This window comes from Trichinella spiralis, assembly GCF_000181795.1.
Source record: "Trichinella spiralis strain ISS 195 chromosome Unknown Scfld1557, whole genome shotgun sequence".
Taxonomy (NCBI): domain Eukaryota; kingdom Metazoa; phylum Nematoda; class Enoplea; order Trichinellida; family Trichinellidae; genus Trichinella; species Trichinella spiralis.
The window spans coordinates 1,659,284-1,674,675 of NW_003528496.1; the positions used below are offsets into that span (position 1 = coordinate 1,659,284).

At 37.6% G+C, this 15,392-nt stretch overlaps 2 protein-coding genes across 2 annotated transcripts; both read right to left on the minus strand.

The window, feature by feature from the left end:
- Positions 1-355: 355 nt before the first annotated feature.
- Tsp_04999 (hypothetical protein) lies at positions 356-523 on the minus strand (the record flags this gene model as incomplete). Its single annotated transcript, XM_003369545.1, has 1 exon — positions 356-523. A coding segment is annotated over exon 1 (168 nt), but the record flags the coding sequence as incomplete, so codon positions are not given.
- Positions 524-2,073: 1,550 nt separating this feature from the next.
- Tsp_05000 (acetyl-CoA carboxylase) lies at positions 2,074-10,475 on the minus strand. The gene is made up of 6 exons (XM_003369546.1): positions 10,234-10,475; positions 9,142-9,265; positions 5,870-9,086; positions 2,526-5,617; positions 2,320-2,459; positions 2,074-2,200 (listed from the first exon to the last, which is right to left on the minus strand). The coding sequence occupies exons 1-6, from the start codon at positions 10,473-10,475 to the stop codon at positions 2,074-2,076; spliced, it is 6,942 nt and encodes a 2,313-aa protein (XP_003369594.1).
- Positions 10,476-15,392: the final 4,917 nt, after the last annotated feature.

Consider the following 15,392-nt stretch of genomic DNA (forward strand, 5'->3'; position numbering starts at 1 on the left):
TTAACTTATTTTGTATCGTTTTTCTGAATTATACTATCGCATTTGATATAACGTCACTCAGGTACAATAAAATATAGAATAATGATAAAAATTATTATTGAAAACGTTGATCACTGAAAAGTATAAACTTCACTAATAATATATTGGAAAATCAAAATGTCAATGAATGATAAAACTTATAAAATCTGGATTGAAGCAATTCCCAAAATAAGAAATATTTTCATTATTAATGTTACGTCACCACTATTAAAAGTTACGTAATCCTAAATGGAATATTTGAACCAATGAAATGAAGAACATTACAGCTAATCACAACTGCAGAGTTTGAATCAATTAGGAATTAGACAAAGAAAACCAATATGACAACGGCACGAAGGTCCAATAAAATAGGGAGTTCAACGACCAGTAAAATTGGACGGTGAAAATTTGTCCCGAAATCGGCCATCCCGGTCGCGCCAATTGCTGAAAGAACCAAACATCCGCCTGGTTTTTCTTTTCCAATTTCCATAGAGTTAGAAGCCATGCATCCAGGTAGGTAGGTAGGTAGGTATGTATGTATGTATGTATGTATGTATGTATGTATGTATGTAAGAGTCCATATAACGTAAGCATTCAGTGAATCATTGCAGCAGTGACATCCCAGGATATTTATGAACAGCCAGAGTGGTTGGTTGATCATTTGGTCATCGAACCGGAAGAAATTAGAATTTTTTTTTTCATCAATTTGCAAACACTACGTCTTCTGTGATCGATATGTGTGAAACTTTTTGCTTTGATTGCTACAGACGCGCATCATCGCTCCGTTGCTGAAGCTTGTTTGACAATTTTTGCTAAGAAACAAACAAAAGCAAAGATGATCGAATTCAAAAAAAAATTTCAAAATACGCACGAAACATTTTTGAAGAAGAGAAATGAAATGAAATGACAAAAGGGACAAGTTTTCATTTTTTTTCGCATCTTTCTTTTTGACTAAATCGGGAACGGAAACACAGTAAGCAGAATGTGTGCAGTAAGTAAGTAGTCGGTTCCGTTCTGTTGGTATTATTGTTGTTCATTACTTGCTATTATTATTATTATTATTATTATTATTATTCTACGTATATGTATTTTACATTTTGAACAGTAAGTAGCGTTGGAGGGAAAATCGAAATTTTATTTCTAATGAATAGAGTGAAAAAATTTCCAAGACAATAAATAGATAATTTCATGATGAATAATAATAAATAAGTAATAAATAAATCAGCGTTTAAAAATGGAAAAATTTCCCATTTATTTTGAATTAGTGTAAGTGAGAAATGAAATGTTGTTTTTGAAATGAGCGAAGTTTTGTGGAAATAGAAATGGGAAAAAAGATGAGCACAGTTTTCAGTTAGCACAGATGAATTATTTATTTATTGAACAGCGCCAAAGCAAAGATGGATGGATAGATCGATAGATAGAGCAGATGATAATTTTGCAGTGAACAAGAAGAGAAAAAATAAAAGTAGTAAATGCAAAAAATATGATCATCAAAAGAAGAAGCAGAACAGGTGAGAATGGAATGATGAGAAAATTTTCGGTTGAAACGAAATTTGATCGATCAATTCGTTTGTACACGCACGCACACAGATATATTTCTACATACATGTATACCATGGAGTATAGAAATTAATGAATTTATTTATTTATTTATCGTCGAATAGAATGAATAAGTGTAGAGAAATTTGAAAATTTGAAAAAAAAAAAAAGTCACTGGTTTCAGCACGGCTCCAAAAAAAACAAAAAAAAGAATGCAGTGATGATCGTTGGGACGACAAACAGAACGAACAGACATGGTTGGGCAGCAAGAGACAGTGTTTGTTTATGGATGGACATTTCGAACAGCGGAGTTGAGTCGAATAATGAATGAATGAATGAATGAGTGGAAAGAAGTTGAAAAAGAGAATTTCTTGACTTGGATGGACGATGAATCAATCAATCAATCGATCGATCGATCGATCGATCGTATAACCGACAAACGATGGAAACGAAGAAAAAAAATGCTCGTTTTGTCGTTGAAATTCACTTTTTGTAAGTATGAAACAATTTTGTCAGTCAAATTTGTGGACTTTTGGCACGATGCGTGAACAATTTTACCAACTCATTCGCTTGTTCGACGTCCAACTGTTCGACCAATTCCACTGCAGTTTCCATCAACAAACCTGGGCAGTTGGCAAAAATACTGAACAAACAAAAAAAAAATAATTACTATATATAATAGAGGAAAGAAAGAAAGAAACGAAAAACAAAACAAGAAACACCATTTAATTAATTAATTAATTAATTAATCAATTCACGTACGTTTTGATTTTCTTCTTCGCCTGTTGACGTTGGATTTGTTTCAAACCTTGCCCCACTATGGATTGTTGCTGTTGGTCTTGGGCAATTTGATTTTCAAACCACAATGCGGTAATTTGATCATCAGCCCAATTTTGATTTTGCTGAATTTGAAAAAAAGAAAAAGAAATTAAAAAAATTCAAAAAAATCAAAAATATTCTCGCCTCACTTGATTGCCCACGTCCGAATCGAACCAGTGTTGAAGTAGAGCGTTCATGCGATCATTGGTCAACGGTTGGTCGAATGATTGGTCAGTGATCAATCGTTTGACATGCTCTTCGGCAAGTCGACGCCTCAAACGCCAATAGAATACGGATCGTGATTGTTTCCAGTCGACCACTTTCGAAATGACTTTCTTCGCGAGCATTCTTCCGGGACGATCGTGCAAATCGGCAAACTGTACGGCAACCGAATGGTAAATTGGCAACAGAATGTCGATTCGGGCACGAAGTTTCGCTTCCAATTCGGCTCGCAATTCATCGCTACTGTCGTCAGCAGCGGCAGTTTGCAATTGGACCGACAACGACTGACAAATTGGATCGCATCGTTCGATCGTCGCCAGCAAATCTTTCTCGCGATATTTAATTTCAACGATACCTTCCGGTTCCAATACTCCACCTCTGGATTTCGAATCCGCGTACATTTCCATATAGCGACTGTTGATCGACGGATCGACCACAACCCAAGCACCGCCTCTCAATTCCGCGTAAGGTGGAATATAGACGAATACGGGTTGTTCGTATTTGCGCAACGCATCGACAATGTAGGCACCGAATTTGAGCACTTGGTCGAACATATCTTTCATACCACCGGAAAAACCACGCCAGTTGGCGAAAATGAACAACGGCAACTGTTCCCTGTTGAAATCGTTAATCGCCTGAGCGGTTTTGTAAGCCGAATCCGGATACCACACTTGACCGGCCTGGGAAATCAGTTTCGATTCCGAATCCAAACTGGCCGGATCGGCCGGCACTTGAACTTCGACCGTACGAGTTTCGACCGCGATCACCGAACACGGTATACCGCCCAGACGTGCTCGACCGCAGATTACCGTCTTCGCCCAGCCGGACATGATTTCGGACCAAGAATTGCGATCGAAAAAACCACTTTCCCACTGGGTGGAACAAAGTGGACTCGGACGACCGGCCAACAACCACCGTGGGTCGTAGGGATTTTTCGTGGGACAAAAGTCAATTTCCCGTTCGACGGGATCGGTCGGCGAGACGATCGGCAACGGTCCACCGCGGTACGACGGAATATAGGACAACCATTTCAGTATCAAATAGACGCCGTCGAATTCGTTCTGGGCAATGGCGTGCGAAACGCCGTTGTTGTGCATAATTTGCGTACCGCCGAGTTGGTTGTTCGACGAGTAGACTTCACGACCGAGCAGTTTGTTCAGTGCCGGAGCGCCGGTCAGTATAATGTGACTGTTGTCGACTTGAATGGTCCGTTGTCCGAGACGAACCAAATAGGCGCCGATTCCGACCGTCCGACAAGAGACCAAGCTGATCACGCACACTTCGTCGTAGGCTTGGGTCGTTTCGCCGGCAATCAAGCCGGATCCGCGCAAATTTTCCACGCCGATACTTTCTCGATCGGTGCCGATAATGTCAATGATTTTGTATCGAATTTCGTCACCTTCGACGACAATCGGTTGGGCGTTGACAACACGCCTCTGGCCGGCGGCGTTCAAATTGTTGTAATCGTCCGGTGTCAAGTAGAAATATTTGAATCCTTTGTCCGGATCGTCGGCATCTTCCCAGGCGATGCGAAACAGTCGGCGAACTTCGGCGGAAAGTCCAATTCTGGCTCCGCTGTTCGCCGCCACGTAAATGCGCGGTATTTTCAACTGTCGACTCAAACGGGACGCTTGGTAGAACAATTGGTCCTCGTCGACTCCGAAACTGCCGATCAAATGGGTCATATCGTTGGCAATGAGAATAATATCCCGACCGTTGACGTATTCGGGCGTTTTCAACGTCAAACGCCAAACGACCATACCGCAAGTATTTTCGCCGGGAATTCGATTGACTTCGACCAAATCGCCGGTTCGACTGTCCAATGCCAATTCGACTCCCTGCAACACTTCGACACTGGTCGGTTCGTCTTCGTAGCCGAATTCGGCGTTCCGTTCGCGCCACAATTTCAACAACGCCTGTCGAAACATTTCCGGATAATCGTAGACGTAGGTGGTGCCCATTTTCTGGGCCGAATACCGTTTCTGCTGCATGTGATCTTTCGCCTGGTAGGGCGTACTGACGGCCAAATTGTCCAACGGACCCGGCGTGTCGGAATTCCAACTTTTGTAACGAACCTGACCGCTGTCGTTGTCGACCACTTCTTGGTAGAGTTGCAAATTCAAATAATAGCCGCTCTGATTGCAAATGGTCAATCGCATGATTATCGGCGGACCGTGGGCAACGAGGCGAATCGAATATTTCAATTCGGCTTCCAAAACGCGCAAATTCCACAATCGTTGACCGTAACGAATGATAATATCGCTGACCGTGTCGACAACTTTTTGCGGATCCAAAGTGACGCAGGGCATGAAATTCAAAAAGATGTGATTACAGTCGCAACGTTTCGCGTCCGGATGGGAATTGAAGGCGACTTCGAGTTCGTCCAACGATTCCAACAGTACACGTTCGCCTTCGTTGCGCATGTATTCGAACGACGCTTCTTTCGATATCAGATCCGAATGGCGTATGATGTAGCGCAAAAAGAATCTGTAGTCGGACAATTCGCGACGCTCGTTGTTCAATTTCCCTTTGCCCAAGTAGAGGTGAAGTTTACTGTTGGCGGTCGGTACAGCTTCGAGTGTGAAATTTTTCATGCGTCCAATTTCGAGTTGAAATGCCATCGCCGGATCCAAATGTCGATAAATACGATCCTCTTCGAAATGGTCTTTGGATCGAAAAGTGTAATATTTGGGTGCGGTTCGACTGGTCAACGTGATGAAAGTGATTCGACGAATTCCACGGTCGACCAGCAGGGATTTGTTGCGAGTGCAAAAATTTTGAAATTTTTCAGCCAACGAAGCGTCGTCAGCTTTCGGTTCCGAATCAATTTTGACGGCAATATTCAAAATCCGTATCGGTTGATCGGTTTGCTGTTTGGTCAGTACTGACTGTGACGACGGTTCGACAGTATTCGTTTCTGGATCGTCCACTACTACTACTGGATCGAGTGATAATTTCAACGTGAACAAATTTAAAAGTTGATCAAAATTCAAAACGGCCATTTCGAAATTTTCAAATGCTGCCAATATACCAATACGTTGACAATTGGGCGAGTCGGGCAAATCCAAACCGACCGAATAATAATAATAATGATCGTCGTCGTCTTGGTCGTCGTCGTCTTCGTCGACATTACAAATTCGACACATTTGATGAATCCGATTCGACGAAAGCGTTGTCGTAGTAGCAGTACGAGAACGACGACGACGACGACGACGTCGACGACGACAACATTTCGACGACGACGTGATGATCATCCGTTCCGGATGACTACTGGGCAGAGTGAATTGATACTCAACGGCCGAACATGACGGACAATTGACCAACGAATGGTGTTTCAAACAGTTGACTTCGAACGCGACGTACGTCCTACGAACGTAAACTTCCAACGCCGCTTTGCGCACGGTCGAATGGGGGTGGTAGAAAAAATCGTGCAACACGTCGCAAATCGACGTTTCGGACGTGATCAATTTGTACAAATTTTCCGGCTGAAATGTTTGACCAAATCGATCCAAAGCGGACAAAAATATCGATTCGACTTGATTGTGACGCGTATCGTAGGACGGTTGGTGCGCCGCGATCAACAACTGCCTGGCCAACAGGGCGACTTTACCGTGATCCGCTTTACTCAACGTGGTCAATTCGCCGAGCACATCTTTCAAATCGTCAATTACACCCGGTTCATTGGCACCGACGTGTTCGATCAACATCACGATCGCTTGGTTTTTTTTCGCCAATTGACGATGAGAAAATATCGCGTCGGTCACTAGACGACGATCGGAATTTTTCAAATTTTCACGCAACGCGTGTACACATTCGTCGTATTGGTGCTGTTCGAAATGCTTTTCCGTATTCAAATACCGTCGGAACAAATCGCGCAATACGAGAACCATGTGACCGCGAATACCGTCCCGGTAACGTTGGACGAGCGTCAACAAACCGTGCGTGGACATGAAAAACATTTCACGATCTTGTTTTTTCGACAATTTCGCCATTTCATTGTCCAATTCTTGGGCAATCTGTTGGGATGGGAATTTGCACAACACAGAAGTGATATTACCGGCGTAGGCGAGCATCAGTTGAGAAATTTGCGATTCGACTTCGATCGGTATACGACCCGATATGACGGCCATCGATTCTTGCAATTCGTAAAGTGGTAATCGGGGATCTTTGAGAACGCGAAAAAATTTGTCAACTTTGTCGCGCAGATTGGCCGAAAAATACGGTTCCGGTAACGTGTAACCTTGGAGAAGATGGTCGAAATAGGTGACCAAATCCCGGTAGGTTTGGTACAATTTTTCACCGTGCTGTTGGGCACTGGGCAAATCGACCGGAAATGTCCCGTCGTAATCGACGATTCTACGAACACGACTCGGATCGTCCAATGTCAAAGTGGCGACCAAAGAGCCGGGATTCAACAACGCGCCGGGTCGTTTGACGTAATGGATCGAACCGTTGGCCGGTGAACTGAGCGTGATGATCATTTTCATCACTTCAATTTCGGCCACGGGACCGCATGCGCAAACGTGATCACCATCTTCGACCAAATATTGGACCAATTTGCCGGCCGACGGGGAACGAATTTCAGTTGGATTGTATTTTTTTTGAAATTCGATCGTCTTATTGTTTCCAATAATAACCCGATACTGGTGGACTTCTTCGTTCATGTAACAAGTGTACGAATTGGAATTGTACGACAACAGCATTCCGCCGTCGGACATGCGGTGAAATTCCACTTCGACACCGGAACCGTTCATGACCAAAAAATACGCCTGCGGACAACAGCGTGTCACTTCGACAGCGTATCTGACATCTTCGTGGGTCAATTCGACGTCGACACTGTTGATCAACCATTTCGCCGGCAATACTTGACCACGGTCCAGTGAATTTTGAAACGACTGGAACGCGTTGACGATCGTCACGTCGGCCAGTAGAACACTCAAACAGACGACACCGACGAGAACATCCGGCTTTTCGGTTTTCACATTTTCACCGATCAACTGATCCAACCATTGGGTATCGAATTGATCGCGAATGAAATCGTCCGTTTCCAACAGTGTAATCAAATATTCGACCGTCGTACGAAAATCACCCCGAATTGACAATTCTTTCAACGCCAGTACCATGTTGGCAATAGCATCGTCTCTCGTCTCACCCCACGAAAAACAATGACCAAATTGAGAATCGGCAAATTCGTGCAAACCGCCGGCAGTTGAAACGCTGAAATAACCCCAAGCGTTTTTGCTGCTGCGAAAATTCAACTCTTGCACCGTACCCGAACTGGGCAAAAATCCATCGTCGGGATTTTCGCTGGTGATTCGAGCCGCGATCACGTGACCCCTAGGCAATGGTCTGTGAATGGAACATTCGAAATTCAAACTTGTATCACCGAACGGCGACGCGCCGTACAAATTTCGAATATCTTTGATTCTGTGCAATGGAATACCCATGGCGATTTGCAACTGGGCGGCCGGTAAATTTACGTTCGCAACCATTTCCGTGCACGGATGTTCGACTTGGAGTCTTGGATTCAATTCCAAAAAATAGTAACGTTGCGTTTCGGGCAAATACAAATATTCCACCGTACCAGCGCTGACGTAGCCGACCATTTTTGCCAACTTTACCGCATCTTTTTCCATTTGTTCGAACAATTCGGACGGCGCTACCGACGTTGGCGCTTCTTCGATTATTTTCTGATGTCGACGTTGTATGGAACAATCACGACCGAACAATGATACCGCATTGCCGTAACAATCGGCCAACAATTGTACTTCCAAATGTCTGGCACCGGTTGCCAATTTCATGATGAAAATCGGCGATCCGGGTACTTCGGCTTGAACTTGACGAAATTGGGTCGGAAATTCATCCATGTTGACGCATTTGCGGATCCCTTTGCCACCACCACCTTCAGAAGCTTTGATCATCAACGGCAGTCCAATTCGACTGGCAATTTTGATCCCTTCTTCAACTGTACTAACTGTAGCTTGGGCGTACAAGCTCGGCGGAACGTACAAACTGCCGTTCGAAACATTTTCACCGCGTTTCCACGGAATTGTCAAACCACTACCGCTCCACGGCAACGTGGGCACTTTGGCCGTCTGTGCAACGATACTACTGGCAATTTTATCACCCAAAGACCACATTGCTTTCGCAGGAGGACCGATAAATATTATATCATGCTTGTTGAGCAATTCTGGCAGTTTAGGATTTTCTGACGCGTGACCCCAACCGGCCCAAACTGCTTGCACTTCCATCTTTTGTGCCAATTCCAATATCACTTGCACATTCGCGTAGTTGTTGTTGTTCGACCCACCGGATGTCATGATAAATTGATCCGCCATTCGGATATATTCGGCGCTAGCATGCAAATCTTCCGGCGTGACCATGGCCACAAATTTGATTGCCCGATCATTTCGAAACATTTCGTAAGCCCAACGTCGAATTGATCGCATACATTTCACTGCCGCAATTCCATTATTGGCAATGAGAATCTTCACAATTATTCACAATTATGATTATTAATTTTCCTCTTGAAAATATTCATACCTTGTTGATTACTGTCGTACCTCCGAACAGGCGGACAAATTCTTCCGGGTTCATCGCGCCACAACCCGTACCACTTTCTCGTCTATCTCCAACGTACTTTTTCGAATTTGCCGCGTTGCCGTTGCTTGAAATCTGAGAACTTGCCGACATTGATTTTCTATTTAAATGGAAAAAGAAAACTAATAACAAAACAAAACAAAACAATAAAACCAACCACATTAACACAAAAACTAACATTCAATAATTTTTTTTAATAATAAATTTCAATTCAAACCAAAAAAAATTTCCAAACGTTGACTGGTACAAACAATTACCAAATAACCAACAAATAGGGATGACCTTTTCTCAAAAATAAGACGTCCAAAGATCTTGTGTACAACACAGAAAACTACTCTGATGAAAAATTTTCACAAAAAAAATTAAAAATTACCATTCAGTTCACTAATATGCGCCATTTGTGACGTCACATAAAGAACAATTAATTTAATAATACTACGTAATATATTTATTACCTTCACACAACATGAAAGAAATTTCAACAGATTCTTTTGACATACGTGCTGATTTGATCACAAATGAAAAACAACCAACTGAGAATTATCACTTTGATTGAAAAACCAATTTTTACACTTATTTTCTGATTCGAGAAGAAAAAAATTTTTTTTTTAATTATTATTCTTTTTTTAATCTGTTCAATTCAAAGTAAAAATTTTAAACAAATGAACGTGAAGAATGTGCTACCAGCCAAGCAAACCAACCGGAATACAGTTCACCTTGCCGACTTACATTTACAAAATATTCCAAATGACATCACAGAACAGGCAAGGTCGCTGACAATTTGCTGAACTTAAATGAAATAACTGTTTTCCCTGTAAACGCTCATCATTGCATCATCACTAAACAAGTAAACACTAATCTTATCAGGAAAAATATTCAAAATTGATTGATGAAAAAAAATAATAAACGATAAACTTATTATCAACTGCTTGGAATTTATCAACCAACAACATATGCAAAGAATTCACACAAAACTGATGTTCACACAAAAAAATATTTCGTTCAATAACTTTGAATCTTGAACAATATACATACCGTATACCACTGTCACCGCTAGGGTCAGAAGTCGAATGCAGAGAAATGCTCATGTCATCGCCGGATGATAATGACAAATCACTGCTGCTTTCGCCAAGGTTGAACACGGTTCCATTTGTGAGCGGAGGGGCGGATGAAGAAACGACCCCATCATCTTCGTAAAATTCAAACTGTTGCCCTTCATTCCGCTCGTCCGCTTGTCCAGCTTTATCACTACCATGCTCAGCCCCGTTAACATCCATACTTTTTGTCTCGTTTCTGAAAATAATAAAATAATACAAAACACTGCTTTCTTTCTAAACAGCTGACAGTTTTGTCTTTCACCGCGAAATGTCGACAGCAATTATGCAAATGTGATCATTAATAATAATACTCTTGAAACGAAAATGATCAATTTTACTTCCATTGTAGCTTTTGAGCTTCAATATTCCATTTAGATGAAATATGCAAGCATTCCAAATCATTTATTCAAACTAACAAACAGTGCTTTCATAGAAATATTTAAAATAAACAACTTCAATTAGCAAAGAACGAAACCTCACAATTCAGAAATTGAAATATTTAGCCGAATATCGTTAGTAGAAATACATGCACAACATACAACGTTTTGTTCCAATACGTGCGCGCAACATATAATCAGTTGGAAGTATTACGTCGTCGATACTACAAAGTGGAACATTAAACAAGGCCATGCAAAGGGTAACAGCAGACAAAATGTTGCTAAATATATCTAAATAATGCAAAGTGAATTTCAGACTGACACCACTCTTCATTTCTTCCCATTAATGATCAACAAAATGAAAGCAAATTTCCAATATCCAATGTTTCAATCTAACCTCAGTGCGGTTAAGCAGCGGATTAAAGTTAATTTTTACACAAATTGCAATCTCACCCAATCGTACCTATCAACAAATGTCTGAAAAATTCAAATCAATTAATATAAAACCAATAAGATCATTATCATTTCAATATATATTATAGTATTTTCGAACTATGGCATCTATACATACATATATGAGTAATTTCACAAAACACTCTAATAAATTTATAAAACCAATACTCTTTAAATAGCACTAACAAAATATTGATTAATTTAAAGTTACAAATAAATATTACAAGTTTCATTTAATTGGGAAATGAAAATTAATTTTCAAAATTTCATTTAAACATCAAACTAGATGCTATAGTTACTCTAAAAAAATTGATTAATTACAAGTTAATTAAAACTTTCCATTTAATTCGCTAATGTTAAGGAGCAGAAATAAACTAAATTTACTTCGTTTAATCAATTAATGCAATCAACCTACGATCGATGCAAAAACAAAAATACATATCAGTAAATGTAGCTAAAACAGAAAGTTCAACACAGTAATTAAAAACTTAACTTTCTAAATATTGTAAATGATGAACAAAAAAATATTTCTAAACTTAAAATGACTCACTGATAACTAAAACTTTTCATTAAGGAAACATCTGCAATTGCATATCAATTCGTATTTAAATGAAAACATACTTTACGTGAAACTATTATCTGAAAAATGAAGTGGTATTTATTTAAGAAAAAAAGGAATATAACAAAAACTCGGTATTCATTAAAAACAAAAATGCATTAAAAAACGTGCGAATAACAAATCAATATAAGAGAAATAAATACACTGCTCAACAGAAAAAATGAAACAATTCACAACTCAGCTTACTGATTTGTTAATATGTCACATAATATAAACAGCAGATGAATATCCTGTAAAATACAAGCCGATTAGTTACTTTGCACATTTTTTATTTTACTGTAATATAAAGAAAGTGATGCAAAAGTACAGTATACATGATGTTACCGTTTTACAAAAAACGATAAGTTAAAAAAATGAAAACAGGCATATATAATATTTATAAACAACTTTAATTAAAGAAATTATACAGAAGTGTATTTAAACAGCAATACTTTCATTTATCAATGGAAACTTTTAAACTGCAAACATACAATACAACATTAGCAAAGAAAAACACATAAAGATATTGTGAATAAAAATTAAAAAGAATAAAGTAAATAAAAATTTTCAATTTCTATTTTTTTAGTTTCTTGTGAAATAAGTCGGATCAGTATTTGTGCTTTTAAATTTTTTAAAGGCAAAGTAGAAATTTCAAAACTTGCTTCAAAACTATATCTGTTTCTGCTTTATTAACAAAGTGTTCTGTATAGTAATATTTTCCTGAAATTTTAAATTCATCTGCTGTGTTTTCTACATCAACTTGTAAGTTTTCATTTTTACCATAACTTTTATGATGCTCAGGTATAGCTATTTGTGATCTGATGCAAAACAATACATCATGCTTACTTTATGTAATTAATTTGTTTTCATAGCACTGTTGACTCTATTTTTCTAACAAAAACAAACTGCACTGAAAGCTCACTTTTTTCTAGATGTTTAGTAGTTTTATAAATAGCACTGATGAAAACATTATCTCTGTAAATGTTTCTTTTAATATTCAAATAAAAGGAAAAGAACCATCCATCAATGTTGAAAAAATTCGTTTATCTTCATCACAGTTTTATGTTTTTTGAAGTATATATTATTTTTAAAAAAAGACGTTTTTAGGCATTTGAAAATGTGTTAAAATTTTTTAGACTAAGCGGCTGGAGTAAAGTTAGAAGAATAATTTGGCTTGCAGTTTGACTGAAGACGGCTTTAATTTGACAGATATGATCGCATGTTTGCTTTGAATAAAGCACGTGCTACATCTGCCTAAGCAACAAATGCTAGATTGATGCAAATAGTGCTGCTGCTGCTGCTGCTGGAATGCACATGTGTAAAATCATAAAAATAAATAGCAGCAGTTTTATATCAAAGTAAGTTCTGTCCAATTATTCTATAAAATTTGTTTGATGTGCATTTTAGAAATGGATTGTTCAAAAAATGCATTATTAAACCATTTGTATGCATTTTATTGCATTAGTTCGATGTTAAAAATATATTATGTTTTGAAAATTTTCAATATATTTCAATTTGCAGTTTTACTCTAATTAAATGTTGAAGGAATAAGGAAATTGCGTGTTATATATCTTTGTAAAATTTCACAGAATTTAATTTTATTTTAAAATGGCTGTTAAACAGTAAGTTTAGCTTTTTTTAGAAAAATGTAAGAAAAAATTTTGGAATGCAACTGATATTTGTAGAAACTAAAAAAGTTATTTCAACAAAAATTAACCGAATGAAATTTTTTCATATAAAAGGATAAAATTCTGTGTAAAAGTGAATCTTAATTCGATTTTTACCAAGAAATTATGAAATTTTTGCACTTTACTTATTTTACAAAAGTAGAAAATTTAATTATAAAAATATGAAAGAAATGATACATTTTTTGAAGAAATTTGATGACAACGCTGAAAATTATTTTTCTGATTCAATGTGAAAAATAATTATGCTGTTCATTCTTAATGCGTAAATTGTTTAGCTGTCAAAAATTTGTTTTAAATTAGTCCTACATGTAATGTTTATTTTTCATATTAGACCATCAGTGAAAGCATCAACAGTAAATATTTTCATTATTTGTCTTTGAAAAACATTTTATTTAAAAAATTTGACATTTAAATTCCATTGTCAAATCATTTTAATATAAATTAAGTTATAATCAGAACCAGAAATAAATGTTGAGTGATATTTAATAATAAATTATTAGATTATATTACGTTAGGACTTTAGAATGATCTACGATAGATATTGCTTCAAATTTCTAATGTGTTGACATTTTTCGGATTAACTTGCATTAAACTGATTTTCAGATTTGACGAAATAATCTTCAAATGGGTTATTTGATTCATAGCCAAAGCTGAAGTTTATAATATATTAAACATTTGAAAATGAAATTGAATTCACTTTGAACTCGAAATCTGAAACTACAAATCTCTTTGTTAATACAGAAATTTTTTGGAATTGATTATTTATTAAAGAATTTTTTTTGAATCTTAAAAATTTACCTCATTCTGTAATTAAATTTTTAAAAACGGAAACTATACATATAAATTATTCTTAGCAGTTGTCAAATGAAACATAAGTTGATAAATAAATATTTTATTGCCAGATATGCGACATTGCTGTTGTGGTCATAAAAAAATGTATAATGAACGTATGCATAATCACATTAAATTGGCGTTATCAAAGAGATATTTTTTGACTAATTGCATTTGTTTCTCTGATGAAACTTTTTCCAAATTACCGTTTTATTGTTTATTTAGCTTGCAAAAATTTAACAAAAATAATCGCAGTGCAAATATTACATATATAAATTTGCACAACAGCATTATTGTTGGTGCAATATGAGTAATAATAACATTGAAGTGAACGAGTATATGGAAGAGAAAGAGAGTTTCTCTTTTCTTTTTTGTCAACTTTTATGAATAATAAGTTTGAAATGTAATTCATGCTCATTTTATTGTAATGGATAAGTAATTGCTATTTTAAAATTTTGTATAATGAAAGTTTCATTCTGGGGTAAGTTTTTAATTAATATTATTTTGATGTCAAGGTGCTTTTTTTTTCATTTGAAAGTGAGCAAAGTGTTTTGTTATAACGAATTGCATAATAAGCGTAAAATTGCGTCATTTTTTTATTCTACAATCATGTACTAATTTGTAGCTTTCAATCTACAAATCTATCATTGCAAGGTTAACATTGATCGTCTTGACAACCTGTCATCAGTAATATGGAAAATTAATTAAAAGTTGTTAATCAATATATCTGCATGATCGACGCTGATTGGTCAGTGTGAGAGAGCGAGAGTTGAGAGGTTCCGCGACACCGAATGGATGGTCACCGTTGAGGCCTTGGATGAGAACAGTTCCCATTGAGTGCCATGCGGGGGCGTGTCTGCACTGTGGATTTCATGCAGCCGCATTTTTATTGTTAGTTTGCTGTATTATAGCCGTTGTGCATTTGGCATAAGATTTGTCTTTCCAATTCATTGAATTTTTCAATTGTCTCTTACGGCGAGGTGGTGCTGAAACCGAAGCCACTCAGCGGAAAAATCAATATCCTTCTGTGATTTGATATCCCAATCTGAACGAAAAAGAATTATTCGTTTTTTTAACTCGTCGTATTTTGCGCCTGTTCTTGCCTGGAATTTTTGCGACGTAATTTAGAAATAAGAGAAAAATTATTTAC